At 56.2% G+C, this 21039-nt stretch overlaps 2 protein-coding genes across 16 annotated transcripts in view; both read right to left on the minus strand.

Moving 5' to 3' along the window:
- Positions 1 to 2631, minus strand: UQCR11 (ubiquinol-cytochrome c reductase, complex III subunit XI). Its single transcript, XM_074851590.1, has 3 exons — positions 2543 to 2631; positions 1672 to 1806; positions 1 to 269 (listed from the first exon to the last, which is right to left on the minus strand). The coding sequence occupies exons 1-2, from the start codon at positions 2623 to 2625 to the stop codon at positions 1686 to 1688; spliced, it is 204 nt and encodes a 67-aa protein (XP_074707691.1). The 5' UTR covers positions 2626 to 2631; the 3' UTR covers positions 1 to 269; positions 1672 to 1685.
- Positions 2632 to 7779: 5148 nt separating this feature from the next.
- Positions 7780 to 21039, minus strand: part of TCF3 (transcription factor 3) — an 82008-nt gene continuing 68748 nt past the window's right edge. For 7 of the 15 annotated variants that reach the window (XM_074851697.1, XM_074851701.1, XM_074851696.1 and 4 more), the window contains 3 exons: positions 20172 to 20410; positions 16288 to 16432; positions 7780 to 15456 (listed from right to left, as the gene is read on the minus strand). In XM_074851697.1, the coding sequence (XP_074707798.1) occupies positions 16290 to 16432; positions 20172 to 20410 (382 nt within the window). In that variant the 3' untranslated portion in view covers positions 7780 to 15456; positions 16288 to 16289. Of the gene's footprint in view, positions 15457 to 16287; positions 16433 to 16975; positions 17203 to 20171; positions 20411 to 21039 lie in introns of those variants that run through there. The other 8 variants (XM_074851704.1, XM_074851702.1, XM_074851698.1 and 5 more) reach the window with 3 other exon arrangements.

A 21039-nucleotide genomic window follows, 5' to 3' on the forward strand; every position in this document is an offset into this window, starting at 1 on the left:
TACCATTCATTTGATTTATTTTGTTCATCAGGTTTATAAATTACTCCCACTGGGATAAGCTCTGCTGTGACAGTGATCAGAGGAAGGGTACTACGCAGGCTGGTCAGTGAAGTTAAATTTGTTCACAACCAAACGGTCACAACCATTCGTGGGAGAGAAAGGGACACCGTGACCTGTTGCAGAATCTGTTTTGGGCATTTCAAGTTCACCTCAAAGCAGGGTCTCAGCGGATGGATGGCTCCAAAACACTCTATCCAGCAATAAATTTCCTACAATAAACACAAAGCAGTCATTAAGGAGTGCTTCCTGCAAAGTGCTACAGCAGCCAACACTACAGACAGAACAAGTTCAAAAACCTCAAAAGCCCGAGGTTTCTGTTATAGAAGCCGGTACAGGCACAGCAGAACGCAGGCCTGTAGTCACTCTGGAGGGAATCACAGGCCACCATAGAAACATCCTCTTCCTCTCTTCCAGTAGAGGAGTATGCTCTTCCCAATGACACATCAAAGCTCTTGCTTCAAAACAGAGGACACACACTGTGGTCTCAGAAAGGTATCCACATTCCTACTACTAAGAATTTTTAAGTAAAGAAAGCCCTTACTAGGTAATTTAATTGCCTCTACATGACTTGAGAGCTTTTCCACCGACTTATCCATAAACATCTATGGTCACCCAAGATGCTACAAGTGCAGCTGATTTTCTTGAGAAGTTTCTTTCATCCTTCGGTTACATAAAAGATCGGTGTGATACATATTTTGAAAATGGAGAAAACAAAGTGCTTAAACTGCAACAAGTATGGAAAAAGAGACTTACAAAAGTAGTAACAATTTGCTTTGCAACTTCCAAACTCAACCATTGTGTGGCTTGAAGGCAAGTATCTTTCTTACATTTAGCAACATTAAAATGTAACTGTTATTCTGACCAGAAGAAACAAGTATTGAGATGTATATAGTTTCCTCTGGACCTTTTCCCATCAGTATCCCTTCATGCAAAGCAAATATCTTCCTAACTCCCCTCTGTCTGCAGCAAGGAATAAAAAAGCTCTAAGCCTGCCTACTACACAAATATGCGTTCAGAGGCCCAACAGAAGGCATCATCTAATTGCTGCTCTAGCTTTACGGATGGTCAGTCTTACAGAAGATTCAGAACAGCACATTTCATATGCAATTAAAGAAGGAAAAAAAAAAAAAAGCACCTTGAGAAAGCCAATTTTCCAATGAATTCATGGCACTTAGTCACCAGCTCTGAACATTCAACTTTTAATAACAGTCACAAGGAACAGAACGGAGCCTGAATTTGCCTAGCAACAAAACTAGTCATGAGCTTGAAGCCGTTCTACCTAGGAATAGAAGTAAATAGATCTGTCAAAAGTTCCAATTTACCACAAAAAACTTGATTTGACTTCTCAAGATCCACATTACATTTTGAAAAATCCACTGTTTGCAAAATAATCACTTGAAAAACATATTCTTATTAATATTATATCCTTCTGGCACTCTGTGAAGCCTCATATGGAGGAAAAAAAAAAAAAAAGTCAGTCCTGAACAATCAAATTGAGCACTTCTGGTTAGGACCAATGATATGACTGTGCCCTGGACAAACAGGACACATCAGCTGTCACATAACCACAATGCTACTGCTTAAGCTAACAGATGCACAAACAAAACTTACCATTAGAGGGAAGCTTAGTCTTCAGTTTTAAACTTGCCACCGATGTAGGGAACATACTGAAGGACCAGCTTCCAGTCTGTGAACCATATTATACCAGTACCAGCTACACCACCCCATGTAACGAGGGTGGGAGTCCTAAAGAAGAGACACACACATGTGCAGGTAAACAACATTTCTCCACTGTGAAAGGTCTGGCAAATGCTCATCACTAAGGTACCTGGGAAAGTAATTTCAATCAAGAAAAAAGCTTGGCAGAAATCTTGGAAGAATCTCACATACACAGAAAAATACCAGTCCCCTAAGAAGTAAGGTATTTTACAGAAAAAGGTTGATATGCTTTTAGTTAAAAAGAGCATCATCAACTTCAGCAAAGACGCACTTATTTGTCCAACTATTCTACTGCTATAGCTCACGTCCCCTTTATTCTGGTCCGCAGCTACTTCATCCTCTCTCACGCACTCGCTGGCACTGTGACAAACATTTAAGCTCTGAAACACTTTGAAGACAGCCAGAGCAATCCGGAGGCCACATCCACCTCAGCCGAACCACCGCCAGGCAGACAGCCCCCCTCTCCGCCCTCCAAACCCAGCCCTAGCGCTGGGCCGGGCCCAGCGGGGTCAGCGGACCGCACACGGAACGCAGAGCCGCGGAACAAGGCGGAGGGGAACGGAAAGGGCTCGGGAAGCCCTTCAGGCGCCTTAGGTGAGCGGCGGGGGCCGCGGCCGGTCCTGAGGTCCACGGTGAGAGGTGCGGAGCAGGCCGCGCGCCTCTCACCGTGGACGCCGGGACCGGCCGCGGCCCGCAGAGCGCACCCAAGCCCCGCTGTGAAGTAGCCCCGGGGCCGAGCGGGCAGCCCCCGGCCGGGCCTCACCAGTTCTGGAAGAGCTGGACGTAGCGCGGCCCCACCAGCTTGCTCAGCATCCCGCCGCCGTCAAAGTCACCCCCACTGCGCATGCGCGAGCGCGCCGCCGAGCCACAAAGGCCCCCGCGCTCCGCGCGCGCGCATTGAGCGGGGCTGCCTGCGGCACTGCCTGAGTCAAGCGGCGTTGTCATGGCAACACACCCCCACCTCGGTCGTCCTCCCTCGAGGCCCCGTGGCGCTGCGTCCCCGACCCCGTCTCGAGAGGGGACACGAGCCCTGGCGGGGTGGCCTGTCCTCACACTGGGGAGGGGACACAAGCCCTGGGGGCCTGTCCTCGTCCTGAGCTGGGTCCGCTTCACAGAATCACAGAATCGTCTGGGTTGGAAAAGCCCTTGAAGCTCCTCCAGCCCAACCATGAACCTCACCCTGACCGTTCCCAACTCCACCAGATCCCTCAGCGCTGGCTCAACCCGACTCTTCAACCCCTCCAGGGATGGGGACTCCACCCCTGCCCTGGGCAGCCCATTCCAACGCCCAACAGCCCCTTCTGCAAAGAAATCCTTCCTAAGAGCCAGTCTGACCCTGCCCTGGCGCAGCTTGAGGCCATTCCCTCTTGGCCTGGCGCTGGTTCCTTGGCTCAAGAGACTCATCCCCCCTCTCTGCACCCTCCTTTCAGGGAGTTGGAGAGGGCCAGGAGGTCTCCCCTCAGCCTCCTCTTCTCCAGACTAAACCCCCCCAGTTCCCTCAGCCGCTCCCCATCAGACCTGTGCTCCAGACCCTGCACCAGCTCCGTTGCCCTTCTCTGGACACGCTCGAGTCATTCAATGGCCTTTTTGGAGTGAGTGGCCCAAAACTGAACCCACTCATCGAGGGGCGGCCTCACCAGTGCTGAGCACAGGGGTAAGATCCCTCCCTTGTCCCTGCTGGCCACACTAGTGCTGATACAAGCCAGGATGCCATTGGCCTTCTTGGCCACCTGGGCACACTGCTGGCTTCTCGCACCACAGGAAAGTGCCCCCTTCCCAGAGCAGTGTCCCCAGCACCCAGCGGTGCCTCTACAAACCCCCCTCGTCGCTGCCACCCAGCCTCTCCCAACAGGAGAGGGAGTTTCAGGCCAGATTTTTTCAGCAGAGGGTCCTAAATCCACCATCAATTCCATAATGTTCCCCAGGCTCTGCTCCAAGCCAGCTCAGCCCTCTGTGAACCTGCAGAAAGTCCGAGGGGGGCACTGGAACCCGAAGCGTCCCCTGCGGCTGCGCTGCCAAAGCTTCAGAGCTGCAAACGCTTCCCCTGCGCAAACCTGCAGTGACGGTGTCCTGCAGCTGTCAGCTTCCCTCACCCCCTACGCTGGCTGCCGGGAGCTGAGACCCACAGAGCAAAGCCTGTTGCAAAAACCCAGCTCCTGTTTTTTCTCACCAGGACACGGAACAACTATTTTATCAGCCCTTTGGGTGACTGACTCAACATCACATTTCATTCTGATGGTTCGAGTGTTTCCGTGCCTCGGTGCCAGCAGGGCGACGTGAGTTACCGAACCGTGCAGACTTTTGGGTTCCTTTCTGCGAGCTGTTTCCCCGCTGCCCACGCGCCAGCTGGTGCACGAGGTCAGGCGGGAGCTTTGTGGCCTGTGTTCCTGCAGGAAACCGGTGCCTTCGCCACAGCCACCACGTTACCAAGGAGAGGGGGGGGGGGGGGGGGCGGGGGGAAGCGAGGCTGGTGAACAGGCCCCGCACAAGTTTTGCTTCTTTAATGTCTGTTTAGCTCCATGGAGTCACGCACACACAGGAGAGGCTCAGCTTTCACTTTATATTGAAAGTTTCCCAGATGCCAAAATAAAAATACTAATACGAAAGGCAAAATAACTCAAAAGGCAATGAAAAACAGCTCAGTCTTTATCTTCAGGAAAGCCTTGGGGTTTTGAAGGCAGTTTGAGGGGGGTGTGCATCCTACTGTTTCACCCCAGTCAAGGCAGACAGGGAAAGATCCAGTAATACTACCAATTTCCTGGTTAGAACAACAGCAATATTAACAACTCATCCTTTCAACATGTTTTGCTTCATCTACAGTTCAAGCACTGTGCAAAGGGATTTGTGGTGTGCTCTGGACACTGTGCTGCAACACCACGCTTGCTCCTTCCCTGCAGAAAGTCCTTTGAGCTGTTGGGAGAATGTTCACGCCGCGGCAGGGACAGCTACACCTCCAAAGCCCGACTTCTGGGGAGGAGCTGCCACTGAGGGTGAGAGTCACTTTCTTCTCTTGGTGTCTTCTGTGGCACAGGTGTCATCTTAGATTCAGAAGCAGAAAAGAAAGGGCAGTGAGCGTGGTTGTCCAGAGCTGCCTTAGGGACACCACAGTAAAGCACAAAGCTGTGTTCGACCATCAGAACAAGTGATCTGCATCTCAGGCCACCAGAGCAAGTGAGGATGTCTCTGCTGATGCCTTGCATCAACAAAAATCACTCCCTGTTTAAAGCAGTGAGGTGGAGTTTTCTGCTCCAAGAGACCAGACTGCTCTGCGATAGCTTGTCCTGGCTCTAAGGACAGTTCATGGCCATGGCTGGCAGTGCCAGCATGACCTGACATTTGCCCCCAGGACCTGATAATCTCATCCCACCCCTTGACACATCGCCAGGGACAAAATGCTTCCAAGTATTCACCCAGGAACCTCCAGCTCTGTTGGTGGCCACTGCTTGCATCTTGGGCAAACTATTTGCTCTCCTGTTGTGTTGCTCCTTGTTCCAGCCCTCACCTGATCTCCCAGCCCAGGCCTGCTCTGGCCACTGGGACTTGCCTGTTTACCTTCAGCCTCATCACCTCTGAGCACCCTTCTTCCAAGCTGCAGCCTTGCTCCCAAGCACACATTTCTCCCTTGTCTGGCTCTGGTACAACCTTGGCTTCTTGGTCCTCTACCCTTTCTTGTCCTGACAGGGGTGGATGGTTCCCCTCCTCACCCTGAGGATGCCCATCATCCCCTGGCCTGGCAGCTCACGCCTCAAATTTCTCAGTAACAAAAGTGTTTGGCGTCTTTAAACAGTTTGGTTTATCTGGGCCTGCCCTGGCTTTTAGCCAGCTCAAGGGAGAAGAGCAAACAGGCCCAGCACAGGCTCTGGCTACACAGCAACGCAACGCCCAAGGCTGAACTAGCTCTTCTACGTGACAGCACGCAGGAAACAACCCCTGTGAGGAGGGAGTGATGACAGAGAAGATGAGCCGAGGCACATCGGTCCAGACAAGGAGACAGAACTGAAAGGACCATCATTCGACGGACTTGGTGCGGCTCAGGGAGGGCAGCGTGCTACCTCAGAGCTTGCTCGCTGCCGAGAGAAGGGCTGCCAGGGCTCAAAGAGATTTAACTAACTAGCACGAGCTGGTGGCAGAGGGCTAACCCAGCCCCGGAACCACAAGGGTGTGAAACAGTGTGACCAGCAGAAGCAGGGAGGTGATAGTCCCCCTGTGCTCTGCACTGGTGGGGCCACACCTGGAGTGTTGTGTCCAGTTTTGGGCACCTCAACACGAGAGAGATCTCGAGGGGCTGGAGCGAGGGCAGAGGAGGGCAACGAGCTGGGGAAGGGCCTGGAGAATAAATCCTGTGAGGAGAGATTGAAGGAGCTGGGACTGTTCAGTGTGAGGAGGAGAAGGGGAGGGGAGACTCATCACTCTCTACAGCTCCCTGAAAGGACGTTGTGGAGAGGTTGGTGCTGGTCTCTTCTCACAGGGAATTAGTGACAGAACAAGAGGGAACGGCTTTAAACTGCAACAGGGGAGGTTCAGACTGGACAGGAGGAAAAAATGTTTCCCAGCAAGAGTGGTCAGAGAGTGGAATAGGCTGCCCAGGGAGGGGGTGGAGTCCCCATCCCTGGGTGTGTTTAAGGGTCGTTTGGATGAGCTGTGGGGGGATGTGGGGTAGGGGAGAACTTTGTAGAGTCGGGCTGAGGGTTGGACTCGATGATCCCGAGGGTCTTTTCCAACCTGAATGCTTCTGGGATTCTGTGAACTACTGCGAGAGCCCCTGCTCAGTTAATTTGGACTGATTTTCCTGCTTGGCCCTATGTGGACAAGCCCCGAGCTGGAGCAGCGCAGCAGAAACACGGGCAGCAAACCTGATATCGGAGGCTGCTTTCAGGCAGCGTCTCCTCTTTGGAACCAGGGTCTTGGAGAGGGTCTGCAAGGGCTCAGTGCTCCTGGATGCAGCTGCCACAACTCCGTTTCCCCCCAAAGGTAGTCGCTATCGTGCTGCATGAGCTGGTGGCAGAGGGCTAACCCAGCCCTGGAAACCACAAGGGTTGAAGCTATGACGATTTGGGGAAATACCTGCTGATCGGAGGGACAACAAACATGTTGAGGACCTGCCTGGTGACGCCGGGAGGAGGAGGGCAGGGAGAGCCCGGCTGGGCAGCACAGCGGAGGGTTTGAAGATACCGTGGCCAGGGCTGGGTCCTTGGCAGAGGGTGACGGGGAGAGATGCCACCATTGAGCCTGGCCAGGGCACAGCCTCACCCCATGGCCGAGCCTGGGAGGGCGAGAACCTACGGGGCTGGGCTGTCTCCTGGTACTGGATCCAGCCCATTCTTGCAGGGTTTAAGCCCTCTTAAACGCTCTGCCACGTTGTCTCCCCCCTTCCCAGTCTATGCTGGACTCCTGCTATGGGCTGGGTGCGTTTGACCCGATTTCCAACTTGCACCCTGCCGGTACCGCCCTCGCTGGGTGCTCTCCAGCAGGGCAGAGGCAAGGAAACACCTGCTGTGCTGCAACACCCCTCCTTCCAGCCAGGCCGGGGCTGCATTCCCAACACGAATCTTGCCACCACGCATAACCTGGGCTAAAATGCAGAGTGCCTGATGAGCCCAGCGCCCGGAGAGGTGGCAGGGGACCCCGCTGACCATGGCAGAGCCCCGGGAGCAGCTGTGCTGTGGTGGGAGAGCCCAGCACCCCCCTGTCTGCCCAGGCGCTTCCGACGGCCGCTGGGGAAGGTGCCCAGATCCTACGGCGATGGGCAGCGCTGGAAACCTTCACCGGTGGCCACGTGCAGGGGGGTCCGGAGCACCTGAGGCTGCACCACAGCGCGATTCGGGTGGGTGGGACCCGTGCCCAGAGCACAGGAACAGAGAGCGAGGGGACAGTGTCTGAAAACCTGTCTTGTCTTGTCTTCTTTCTTTTTTTTTTTTAGTACAAGGTAAAACCTTTATTACAACTTTTCATTCATAGGTATACAACATCTGAAAGACAGATATGGGGAAAAAAAGGTAATATTGTTATAAAATGTCACATTTATTGCTACATTACTGTTATATACAGGACAGTTCTCAAAATCTACTTTAAAAAAGTTAGGATTATTTAAAAATTCCAAATAATCCAGCCAGCTGTTTTGACACTTGTATAAAATTATTTAAAAAAATGAAAACAATTCATATCTTGAGGCACTCAGAAACACAATTTTATCCCCCAATTGTGATTCCTTTCAAAGAACAACGCATTTTCCCACCCCCGAATACTTTATTTTTTTTTTTTTTTGCTGGGTTAGGCATATATATATATATATTTACTATATATATAGTTCAAAACTATAATGTGTATCTGATTTAAGAACAAGGATTTCAGCCACTTAAGTACATCTGGATTTACAGGTAGGCAGCATAAACATCAAAAGCAAGGACCATTTTTTAAAGGCCAAAAACCAAATCCATAAACAACCCAAAACTTTCTACGGGGTTAAAAATAAACAACTTCCGCAGGCATCTCCCGTCTGCTTTCCCACCCCTCCCCGTCCTACAAAAATATATAGAAAGAGCAACCCAGTAACGCTTCGTTTCCCCAACGAGCTGGAACCCTCCCTAGAAAATGGGTCGTTTCCTGCAGACCGTGAGGTCCAAGCGTGTGGTTGGGGTCACCCCTGCTCCGCTTCACCAGGTGCCTCTTTCTCCTCTCCCCTCTCCCGGCAAATGAACCACCGCTGGCAGGAGGGGGCCCAGCTTCCCGCAGCTCCTTCCCTCCCCGAGAGGCCCCACGTTCCAAGGTTTGCTCCAAAGCTGGTGGGTTTCAAGTGATTTGGGAAGACATAGCACCGGGAAAGGGGGAACCGCCGTGTCCCCAGCTCGCTGCCGCGGGGAGCTCCACGGGTCCCCTGGGCACAGCCCAGGGATGCAGGGCACAGGGACGCTCTTCAGCAAAAGGCCTCGGTACCCGGGACACCCCATTTTGAAGCGCAAACCCCTTTGCTCTCCTGTACTGGTGCTGTGCCCGGATGTAACAGGACACGAGTTTTATTCCCTCTCCTTCCGATGTGGTGGGTGCTCAGAACTGCAAGGCCTGAGGAGCCAGAGGCGTACACAAGCAGAGGAACAGAAATACCTGCGTGGAGACCTGGCAGGGCTGCCTCTCACCCCCGTGGGGTACAAGACGGACACAGAAGGTTTGGCAGAAAGGACACCTGCAGCCTGCAGCACCCTCTGAAGCAGAGCCCACCTCCACGCCCAGCTCCTGTGGGAGCCCCACGGCAAAGGCACCGCAGCTGCCGGCTCTGCAGAAGGGGGGAATCGCCCTGAAGATCAAACCTCTGCACACAGCAACCGAGTCCCTCCACGCCTGCCCCAAGGGCAGCGGGGCAGGGAGGGGCAGCTGTGCCACGGGACCGACCTGCAGCATCCACCTCCCCAGTCCTCCAACCTCCGCCCCAGCAGCCAGGCAGTCAGCGGCACGGTTCTGCCCCACTGCAAAGAAACCCACAGTGGCTGCGCGTGAGGGGAAACAGCTCAGAGGTGCTGGCTGGGGAGACTGGGGAGCGCAGGAGGAGAAAAACACACCTTCAGGCTTGTGGTGGTTGAAGGAAGAGCAGCCAAGCCAGGCCTGAGGCTTGGGCACTAAGAGCAGCCCTTGGAGCCGGGCAGCAGCGAGGTGGGACACAGCGTCTCCATTCAAGGGCACTGGGGGAGGTGGCGCGAGATGAAGGATGCTCGCAGTGAGCTGCCAAGCATCGAGCAGAAGGCACAGGAGGGTGAAGGGTGTATGGAAGAGCCCTAGGACCAGGCCTGGCCCCCACCAATTCAGTGCTCAGCTCCTGCAGCATGAGTTGGAAGGGGTGTTCCTATGGTCTCACCCCTCGTCTACCCCCCAGCTCCAGGGCACAGGTCCTGCAATGCTGTTGGAGCTGCTAGAAATGAAGCTGGACCCTGAGAGCAGCAGGGAACGGGAGCTCAGCATCATGGACAAGAGCAGGGAGAAGGGCTGGGCTGGGATCTGGAGAGCCCTGGGTGAGGGGAGAGGGGGTTGCATAGGATTTAACAGGGCAAAGACCTTGTGCAAGCTTGTGGTACAGAAAGCAGGTCTTGCTATTGCTGGTGTCAAGCAGGAACGGGGGAATCCAGTGGCCACGGCTTGCTCCAGGTTAGCCAGCACTGCACCTTGGGGGCTGGTGGCTTGTCCTGGCCCAACTCCAGTACTAGCTTTGCTTCACCTCCCCATCCTCAGCTCCTGTCTAAAACCCCAGGCCAGGAGCTTGCTGAAACCGGAGCTGGTCCAGAGTCACCAGCACGGCTCGCGGCAGGGCCTGCGAGAGGACCAGGGGCTCCACTGGCACTGAAGCTGGCAGCCTCCCCCTGGGAGCAAAACTCAGGGCTGCAGGTGGGGAGTGGGGGTTTCAAAAGCCTCCTGTTCCTCAAGGCCCCGCCACTGGCTCAGGGGGAGGATGCGCTGACTTGCCCAGGGCCCAAAGGCTCTGCTGGCTTCAGCAGGTACACGCGTGAGACGCAAAGGACCTTTGAGAGTGGCTTCTGCACTGAACCTGAAATTGCAGACTCCTGGGGAAATCCCAGCCTGATTCTGTCCTTCCTCTTCAATCGCTGCTGGACAGCGAGTGCAAAACCTCTAGGAAACCAGCTTGTCACCGAGACACGGGCCAGGGGCAAAAGCTGTTCACTGAAGTCACAGCTGGGGAGGTTTCACATCACACTTCTGCATTTCTCTGCTGGGGAGGGCACAAACCCCAACGGCAAAGCATCCAGAGCCCCGGCCCTGGCGCGATGACACACAAGGGGCAGCAAACTGACCCCAGCGCGCGGGGGCTGGCGTGGACCTGCCCCCGACAGCCAGACGTGGCATCTTGGGGTGCCCAGCTAACTCGACTGCCCCGACTCCTGCAAACCATCAGCCCGGGCAGTGCTGCGCCCCTGCCTCCGGGCTGGAGCTCAGGGCAGACAGGAGGGGCACACGCTGGGATCCAGATGTCCCAGGTCCTGTCCCTCCTGCCAACACACCTCTGCAGGATACCAGCGCAAGCTGTAAAAGCAGGGGAGCAGAGAGCCCGAGGAGATGTTGGCAAAGAGCTGGAGCTGAACTCAAGCCAGGCAGTTGCTTGGCTGTGAGTGGGTCTGACTGGCGGGTCACAGGCAGGGGAGCGACTGCCAAACCAGGGGTTAGCTGGAATTTTGCTCCCCGGGGTGCGCTGGCAGCGGCTGCGGGGCTGTGAGCTGGAGCAGGCAGACTGCCACCACCTCCCGTCGATGCCGAGCGCCGTCCGTACGAGCCCATAAAGGTGCAGTCTCTGGGAGGCTGCAGCTGTTTTGCTCTGGGGCAAAAGCAGGTGAAGAGGGAGAAACAACAAAAATCTGCAATTTTTACTGTTAATAAACTGGATTCCAGACACTCCCCAGCACCTGGCGGCATGCGCAGCTCTCAGGCAGGATGTGCAGGGAGGCAGGGGGCTGCTTGAGGGGGGGGGAAAGAGGGGGTCCCTCAGGCCAGGGACCCCAAGACTGCAGCCCCGCGGCTGGCCCTGCCACACAAGAGCTGTCCCATGGCAGCTGTGTGCCAGGGACCCCAGTTCTGTTGTTCGACCATGACGCAGCCCAGTTGCTGCCGCCTGGGAAAAGAGAAACTAGAAAATACACCCAGGGGAAAGCAGCCTCTCCCCTGATTCCCTGTCTGACTGAAGAAAGCTTTGTGGGGGCTCTGTGGCCCCCAACGACGAGGGGCACGCAGCCCAGGAGAACCCATGCATGCAAGGCTGAGAGAGGAAGCAGAAAACTGAAAGCTACCCTGCAGTACGTCACCCACCCGTGACACCTCTCTCTGCAGGACCACTGGTGCGAGGGACATGCAGACAGGCAGAGAAGCAAGTTTGGGGAAGAGAAGCGATCTGTGAGATCGCACAGTTGGATGCCAGCAGAGCGTGGGCTGGGGAGGGCGCTGACACTGGCATTCTCTTACCGTGACACCTAAAGACCAGAGTTTCATTGCAAGAGGCTGTATTTCAGGGCTGGCCTGGTGGTATTTTGGGGACAGCACCTGATAGTGCTCATTTTTAGAAAAGCCACTTTCCCTGGCAGGTTACAGGGACCACCACATTCACACAGAGCCAAACACACTGGCAAGCCAAAGTAATTTTCCCTTGTTCCACTCCACAACTGCTCCCTGTGCAGCTGGAGAGCAGAGATGCCACCGAGGCCGCGCTGGGCTGGCGCACACAGAGCACCCCGCGCCATCGGGGCAGCTCCCAGGCACGGCACTGCCAGCCCCCGACACTGCGCTTTCCTGCTGGAGGAACCAAGATCTCCAAACCCTGGCACCGGGGGTTTACACTCAAGGACCTTCATCCAAGCCTTGCCAAGGAAGTTTAGCTGGTTTTGCTGTCAAGAAAACAGCACCTCAACCACCTCAATGCAGATGCAAAGTCCCATCTCTGTTGCAGTGCCTGGTGGCTTGGGGATGATGGGAAAGGCTCTGTCTCCTCAGGAGTTCCCCCTGGCCTGCAGAGCATCAGCCAGGACTTGGAGGGGATGAAGGAGTTCAGCAAAATTTTGAACAACTCATAAATCTCAAATTTCTAATTTTGATTTTTCTTGACTACAATCTCTTTTCTTTAAATCCAGTTGTATGTGACTGCCACCACAAATTCTTGTTGCAAAATCAAAGTGTTGGGGAAGCACTTTTTAATTTTTTTGTATGGTTCCAAGCTTGCCATTGCTGGGACATTGCTCCATCCCTCCTTGGTCCTGGGGCAGTGACACTGAGCCAGCGGAAAACCCTGAGCAGCAAGTGCCCTGCCAGCCCCAGCACCGTACTGCCAATGGGGCAGAAACTCTCCTGGGATGAAGCAGCCTCTTACACGCTGCAGAAAGCAGCTGCTGAGTCCCCAGATTCCTACCTCAGAGCATGAATCGGGGCCGTCTGAGCATGCTGACCCTGCTGACAGGCTATGGAGGGGCACTGCCCCCTCCCTGCATGTTTTACCATCCCCAAACTGAACTTGCTCCAGCGTCTGAAGCACAACCCAACCCAGCAGGAGGCTTTAGGAAGACGTGGCTTTTGCTGCGAGGGAGCTGCTCCATGGGGGCACGGCTGTCACACATGGAGGAAAACCTCATCCATCTCCCTCTGCCCAGAGCTTAAACAGGCAGAAGAACCCAAGGGAGGGAAGAGTGTCATAACCTGACAAGCTAATTAGGCTGAAACATGTCTGTTGACACAGGCGAGAAGAACGCATGTTCCCGGGCTGCAGGGACCGCAGGCACTGACCTCTCCTGGCCTTCCTGGGGACAGAGCTGGAGGCTGCTCTGGTCTCACCACACAGAAGCGATGGTGGCAGGAAAAACCAGCAGCACCCAAAAGCCTCAGAGCTGTGGCTGGACCTTGCAGAGTCCCAGGGCAGTGCCGGTGCCAGGGGCAGCAGGGAGAGACGTCCTGTGCTGCTCTGGCACTTGTAAGCGGCTCCTCTCTGAGATGCTACAGGGGCTGAGCCCACGGTGCCCGGGTGCAGGTGGCAGATAGCAACATCCCGAGTATTTCCAGCAGGCTTTGGCGGAGCACAAAGCACAGCTACGAGCACAGAGGAGCACCAGGAGGTGTGCCAAAGCCTGCGGTTGCGAGTTAGTGCCACAGGACCTAATCCTGTTCACCAGTCCTCTCCTTCCCCTGGGCCGAAGCGATACAGCCTCCCCAGGAGCACAGGCCGGAGAAGCAGAGGGGAGAGATGGACCCTGATACTGGGGGTCCGACCGTACTCGCTGTCCCCACGTGCCCCCCAGGCCAGCTCCCAGTTATCCTACCTGACTGGGCTCTGCCAGGCAGATCTGGGCAGCAGACGGCCCCAGCCCGAGAGCGTTACAGACGCTGCCGAGATGGGATTTAACATCCCCCCGGGGGGCTGAACATATCTGCCTGCAGAGCTGGGAAGAATCAGGCACAAAACGTTTCAGAAGGGGAAGGAGAGGGAAGAAACAAGAATAAATTCCCAGTGGATGCTTTTCCATTGCCAACTCCAGAACAGCTGCTGCAGCTCAGCACCGCTGAGCACCTCTTGGTTTGCTCCTGCACCTCCGGGGCACCCTGGCACGCGGTGGGGTTGCCGGGGGTCTTCCTCCCGCTGAGCACACCGGAGCACTCTGGAGTGACACTGGGAAGCCCTCGGAGCGATGGGGTCGCTGGCCCAGCTCGGCTGCCGGAGCATCCTGCGCAGGACGGGCGCTCGCTGCCGCCGTCCCTTCCAGCACGGAGAGAGGAGCCCACGCGCAGGGGACAGCGGCCACTCTGCATCCCCGTGGCGAGCCGGGCAGCGTTTGCCTCTGAGATATGACAACGGGGGAAGGCGAGTGCGAAACCACCCCAATCCCCAAACCTGCGGCGTTTTGCACTCGCAGCGGCGGTGGCTCCCGCGCAGGGAGACGCTGCGCAGAGACGGGGATCCTGCTGCCGGTTGCGGCTTCTGAGGGCTGGAGCGAGCGCACGTGCCGGTAGCTGCTCCCCTTCCTGCCGCCTCGGGCTCCGCTGCCAGCGTCCGCGGGTCCATCTGCTGTAAGGTCGCCAGGCGCCGTGTCCCGCTGCTGCCTCTGCTCTGTCTGCCTCCGCCTCCTCCCAGTCCTCCAGCTTTGCTCAGTTCACCTTTGTCCAGCGCTGCCCCTGGAAGCGCCTCTGACAGCGGCTCTTTGCTCAGACGCGTGGGCAAGAGGCGCTTTCCTCCACCCTGGGCTTTCCTCTTGCATCCGTGTTGCTTCTTTGCTTACCTTGAAAGCGCCCTAGTCCCTCGTTCTCTTCCACCCCCCAAGGCCTGCTCTCTCCCGGCAGCTCCTCCTCCCCATCACGACGCTCCGGGCCAGCCGTGGGGCACCGCGGCCTCTGGGATTCTCCAGGAGTAAAGCAAATCTTGCAGAGACCCTCGATGGACCTCAGCCACCTCCCGGGAGGAGCGGGAGCACCGCTAAGGGACACTGCTGCAACTCGCTTTGCTGTTTAACTTCCTTTTCCCAAATCAGAAGTGGCCAAAGCAAAGAGATGGTGAATTCAGCACATGAGTTTGTTTGTTTTTTTATAATGGAAGGTACAAGCCAGGCAAGGAAGAACATCCCCTCGCTGTGGCTACATTCGCTTTTAGTGGCTTTCAGAGCCGAATCTGAGAATTCCTCTCTTTATATCCAGTCTCTCTTAATACAATTTTAATATTCTGGTTGATCCTAAAGATGCAACGTTAACTATAGAAACAGCAGCAGAAAAGCGTGGGGTACAAGACATTTTTTTTATACAAAAAAAAATTCTTTTCGTTGCTTACAAAACATATGCAAAAGAAGCTAAAAAAACCAAAAGGCATTGCTATTTGTTCTACATAAAAAATCTCATAACTAATGTTCTTTTTTTTTAAAAAAGAAATATCAAGCTTAGGCACAATTTTGCTGCTGGCTGCTTGTGAACAAGCCAAGAGAACACGCCACCCCCTCCTAACTGAGTGATATGTATTGACTGTTCTGCACTTTATACTTAAGGCAATTTTTTGTTTTCATTTTGCTTTTGACAAAGTGTTTTTTCCACCCCTTACGTCATGCCAGGATCCGTCCACGTGTGTCAGTATTAGCAGTACTAAAGTTTATGGTTCGAGAAGGTTGCAGGTCACACCGAGGGTTTTCTTCCTACAGATCTCTGTATCCAGAGGAACAAAAAGATCTACAAATAAAAAAAAAAAACAAAAGCCTGAAGTGAGAGAAACCCAAATGAGAATCAAACTCTGCTCCTCGTGTGGTGGGGGCCACAAGGTCCCCCTACCACAGCCTCATCCCTGCAGAAGTCAGCCCCGAGGGCTCGACGTGGCTGCAGCGGAGCGGAGGCGTGAGCTCACTATTCTGCTGAGACACTGGCTTTGCTTTTTATTTTTTTTCCTCAGGGCAGCCCCAGGCACCCACCAGCGTGGGTGATGTCGAGGGACCGCAGCCCCCCCCACGGTCTGGGGCACGTGGGTGCTGTGGGCTGAGGCACCTCTGGGCCACCGCTCCCGGATCTGCTCAATCCCCCACCGACACCCCTGCGCCGCTCAGGCCAAACGGGCTCAGCCGCTCCTGGCCGAGCACGGGGTTCCCTTAAAAACGGGGACAGCCCAGCAGAGTCTGCGTCTGCCGCGGTCTCGCTGGGGGAATTTCACCTTCTGCGTCTTCCTGGGCATTTCTGGGACCTGCCCATTCCCTCCTCCAGAGCCACCAGGCAAAGGAGTTGCTGGTTTCCAGCAGCCAACTGGGGCAGGGCTGGGAGGGGCAGAGCAGAGCTGAGCTCGCTCAGGGTGGTGACAGCACCAAAACCCTCCGACCCAGCTACGGGGCTGCACCTCTGCTGTGGGCAGAGGCGCTGGGTGACACGCACGTGCAAGTCATTTACTTCAGGTAAATTAAGGACGTTGGCTGGCGCCGAACGAGCGGGGCTGAGCAGCCGAAGCAGAGCAGCGCGTGTCGGCAGCGGGTCGGACCCGCAGCGGGGTGCTGGGATCACAGGGCAGGGGGATGATACCTTTACATGTGTCCAACAGGGTTGTGACCATCTCCTAGACCAGGATGTGAAGCTGAAAGTGTCATCTGGGGATCTCCTACTACTCCGGACACTTTCTCCTCTTCCCGACGCTTCAAGCAGGCTGCTTTAGGGTTCAGATTGCGCTCTATGCCAAAGACAGCAAGGGAGGGAGGGAAGCAACCTCAGTCTGGGCAACAGCATCGCGCACGGCAGCAGCATCCGAAAGAGAGAGCGAGGACAGAGTCCCGGGACAGACACACGGGACCATGCGAGGAAACAACCTCAATGCAAGCTGCTCCTTGCAGTGGCTGCAGTAACTTGGCCGGATCCCTGCTAGAGCAAAACCCCGTGCCCGGCTGAAACACCACGCCAATTTAAACATGTGCTTGCTTTCAGAAAACCCCAAGTGCCTCAGCCAGCTCCGGGAGTTGAGGACTGAGTTTTCCAAAGCTGCTTAATGGGATCCAGGTGCCAAATTCCCATTGAGCATAAAGGGAGACGGACAGAGCGGCCTCGAATCCACCCCGGGCCGGGGCTTTGGAAAGCTCAGCCTGCCGCGAGGGTGCCGCTGGCGATGCAAACACACCACCTCGCACCGAAAGCAGGAGTCACAACAGAGATGCACGCGCACGCAGAGATGTGGGGGGAGAGAAAGGCCCCGAAATGCACCTGCCAGCTGGTACCATACCTCGTACTTGCTGCTCCAGGCCCAGAATGACCTGCACCGCTTGCTGTAGGATGATCAGTTTGGTCTGTGCTTTGTCCGTTTTTAAGTGCATCTGACACATGCGTCCCAGTTCTTTAAAGGCCTCGTTAATGTCCCGCACACGCACCCTTTCCCTGGCGTTATTGGCCATTCTCCTCTCCCGGTCCCTCAGATCTTTGTCCTCCAGTGACAAGGCCTCGTCTGTACTGCTGGGTTCATAGCACCACAGGGATTAGTCAGGGGGGTGGTACCAAGGTGGGGGGGCTATACGTTGCCGTGCTGGTAGTGCTTCTGGTGTCCACTGGAAACGGCTCAAACAGCCTCACTTTGCAAAGCCAATTCGTCTCGGGTGCTTCCTGGCGCGACCCGGGCTACTGGGGCTGCGCCTCTGCAAGCCACGTGAAGGTGCTGCCAGCACGGGGCCGGGCTCCCACAGGGCTGGAAGGTGCTGCCGGGGGCAAGGGTGGGCAGTGGATGCAGTATTGACACCGACACCTTCTCCCCTCCGCAAAATTTTGCCTTTCTGTTCATTTTTGGCTGAAAACTAAAAGGTCGGGGCGGGGAGTCTCAGTCAAAAACACTGGGTTCATCCCCCAAGGAAAGACTTTCTGGCAGAAAGCAAATCCCTCTTTGTAAGATTTCCTTCAAAAATCCCATCTGCAGCAAAATCCTCCCAGTGAAGGCGTTTCAGGCAGCCTGGCCTGGCACCCTCTTAGGGGTGGGGGGCAGCACCGAGAGCAGGAGCCAAGTGCCCCGGCTACTGCTGAGGGTCAGCCTTGGATGCAGACACTGAATCCAGGTCTTTCAACACAGCCAAAATCTCTCTGGAAAGGGGTGATTTTCTTTTTCAGGCATGGTCAGGAGCTTTGGGAGAGCGTCCACCACTGGCAGCACCCCAGGGGTGCCCGAAACAGGCAGGGACCATGGGGGAAGGCAGAGTCGTGCTGGCAGCATCTTAAACCATGGCCTCGCCCGCAGCCCGTCCCCTCCAAACCCCCAATTTACTGTACAGACGACCTTCTCCCCCAGAGCAAAAATTCTTGCAGGAAAGACACCTATCTGAGGAGGGTCCTCGGGTCAGACCTGGCACTGGGACAGACTGTGGCCTTCGGCTCCAGGGGAGCCATGTGGGGATAAGCCTTCACCGAAGAGGGGCCGCAGAGTCAGAGCCTTCCTGGGTGCGCCAGGGGGGTCTGGAGAGCCTCCAGACACTGCCCAACCGTGTGGTGGGGAGCAAGGGCTCCCCCAGGCAAGCGCTTGGCCCACTGTCCCTGCCTGCAACCTCTCCTCGCTGCCTTGTCCCTGCCCGTGTCCCCTCCTCACTGCCCTGTGCCCCAGCCGGCACTGCCCCCTTCTCTCCAGCACGCCCAGGGTGGCCAGGGGGCACCCGAACTCACTCACAGCAGGAACCCAGCTCATTCCTCCGAACACACGCTGGCAGCTGCGGTTCCTGGCTGGTGCCTGCCCCCAGCAGGGACTCAGCTCCAGCAGCACCTTGCAGGCAGCAGCCGGGCAGGATGGAGCCATTTCCCTGCCACCTGCGAGCGCTGCTGGTGGGCTGCACACCCAGGGGGTCCCTCTGGGTTACAGGGATGTGCGATGCCTTGGCTGCCTTGTGCCCTGCTCGGAGGGGCACTGACCTGCCTGCTCGGCCCCCTGCAACGCTCCCCCAATCTTCTCCTTTCCCTTCCTGCCCCATCAGCTGCTGACAGCAGCGGGAGGGTCCCAGCAGCCCCGGCTGGGCAGGCAGGGACCCCACGGCCCCACTCCCACCACGAGGGGACAGGGCAGGGGGGGGTGGCTTCTCTCCTGCAAAGCAGCCCGAAGGCCAGAGAAGGGACACCCTAACTGCCTGCGCTAACGCCTGTGGACAGCGGCATGCGGGGCTCGGCTCGCTTCCCCGGCTGCGTCCAAGAAGGGTTTAAAAAGGGACAAGCGTGGGAGACCAAAGTGAACACGGTGCCAACTCTGTCTACCCCCTGCCCCCCGCCGCCCCTCGGCTCCTGCCTCGATCCGCAAGCAGCAAGTACAAGGTAGAGAGTGGGACCACCGAGAGGTCACGGCTGGGGACTGTCTGTAGGAGATCGGAAAGAACAGAACCAAAAAATAAAAACTCGAAATAAAAAATAAAAAAGGAAGGGGAAATTAAAAAAGAGACAGGAAAAAATATACATGTTATGAAAGGCAAAAAATTACAAACTGAAGAGAGGCACAAAGGACTCCAACATCAATGCAACAGCAGAGGCCAGCAGAGAGGAGCACAGCCAGGCACAAACCACCGATGCGTGTTACAACAGCCTCTGCAGAGAGAAAGGGGGTTAACCTGCCCCGGCGCCCTGCGCGGCGGGCCGGGGAGCGGGAGCATGCACTGCGGGATGCGGGAACAAAGCAGCAAAGTCCTCCGGAGTGGGAAGCCAAGCCCTCGGCTTCCCCTCCCAGCGGGACGCGGCACCCAGCGCCAGCACGGGCGGCCGAGACGGGCGCAGACACTCGTGGGAAGGGAGCGAGCGTGTCCCGGCAAGGCAGAGAGCCTGCGCACGCCCGCCGGCAGCTCCAGGCTCTGCTCTAGGGACGCGCAGTGCTCCCATCGGAGACCAGTGTGTCCAGGCAGCGAGGGCTGCTCAAGCCCGGGCTCAGCGTCGCCGTCCTGCCGCCCCTCGCACGGCTCCAGCGATCCCCGGGGGGGTTGCGGGGTGGGGACGGGAGCGCAGAGCCCCGCGCCAGGCGGGCGGGGAGGACGGGGCATCGCTCGCTGCGGCCGCGGGCAGAAACGGGCTCTGTGCTTGGAGCAGCCCTCGGAGGGCTCCCTCTGAGAGATCTGCTGGGTTTTTTGTGTGGGTTTTGGTTTTTTGGTTTTTTCATTTTGCTGGCCAAGCAGCTGAGCAAAACACCTGCCTGCAGGAAAGCGAGGACAGCGCAGGTGCCCCCTCGGGGACCGGCATGCAGCACACGCAGCGGCAGTGGAGAACAAAGGAGAGAACAGCGGGGATGCAAAAAAGGGGAAGAAAAAAAAATAATTAAAAAAAAAAAAAAGGACATCAACAGCCTTGGGAACCCAAGGCCACAGGGGAGAGAGACAGTGCGAGGCACCACAGCACATGTCACAGGAGACAGACAGACAGACAGCCCCGTGCCGATCAGATACGTAAAATATCACCACTCCGGGACCCTCACTGACCTCTAACTTGTTGCTCCAGGTTCAGTATGACTGATACGGCCTGGTGTAGGATTAGCAGTTTGGTCTGCGGTTTTTCGCTGTTTAGGTGGAGTTGGCACATGCGTCCGAGCTCTTTAAAGGCCTCGTTGATGTCACGGACCCGCAGGCGCTCACGGGCATTATTGGCGACCCTCCTTTCTCTCTCTCTCTCGGCTTTTTGCTCTGGGGGAAGAAGATCGTCCTCCTCATCCTCATCTTGACTAATGGTTTAAAATAAGAACGAGACAGGGACATTCCTCGCGTGCACTCTCAGCACTGGTCAACTCACAGAAAAGAAACACACGTCGAGGCACCGAGACGCCGAACCCCGTGCATGGCCCCACGAGCCGGGGCGCTGCGCCCTGCGTGTCCCCGCCGGGACGTGCCAGCCCAGTGCCCCACGCTCAGACACGGGGACACGCAGTGACTTTGGAGAGAAGCAATTAAGGCTCTTCTTCTGCCTCTTTTTTTTTTTTTTTTGCTTGTTTTGTTTTTAAACAACAAAGAAAGAAACCACAACAATGCGATTAAGGCCTGAGCTTGTTGCCGGGAGGTTGCAGGGTGGCCCGGAGAAGGTCTGGGGGCCAGCACTGGTGTCCCAAACTGGTGTTTTGGGAAGACGCAGCCCTCTGCCTCCAGGGCAGGAGGTGGCTGCAGTCTGGCAGGAGCGGGGCTGGCGCTGCCCCACCAGGCAACATCACCCTGGTGAGGTCTCTGAGCCGATGGCGAGGTTGCAGACAAGCCAGCACGCTGGAAGGACTCTACCTGATCCGCTGCCACGTATCTGGCTGGATGGGACAGAGGACACAGGAGCCCAAAGCAGACAGCGGAGACGACCCGAAGCAGGGAG

This window comes from Strix uralensis, chromosome 27 (genome assembly GCF_047716275.1).
Source record: "Strix uralensis isolate ZFMK-TIS-50842 chromosome 27, bStrUra1, whole genome shotgun sequence".
In the NCBI taxonomy this organism is placed as follows: Eukaryota; Metazoa; Chordata; class Aves; order Strigiformes; family Strigidae; genus Strix; species Strix uralensis.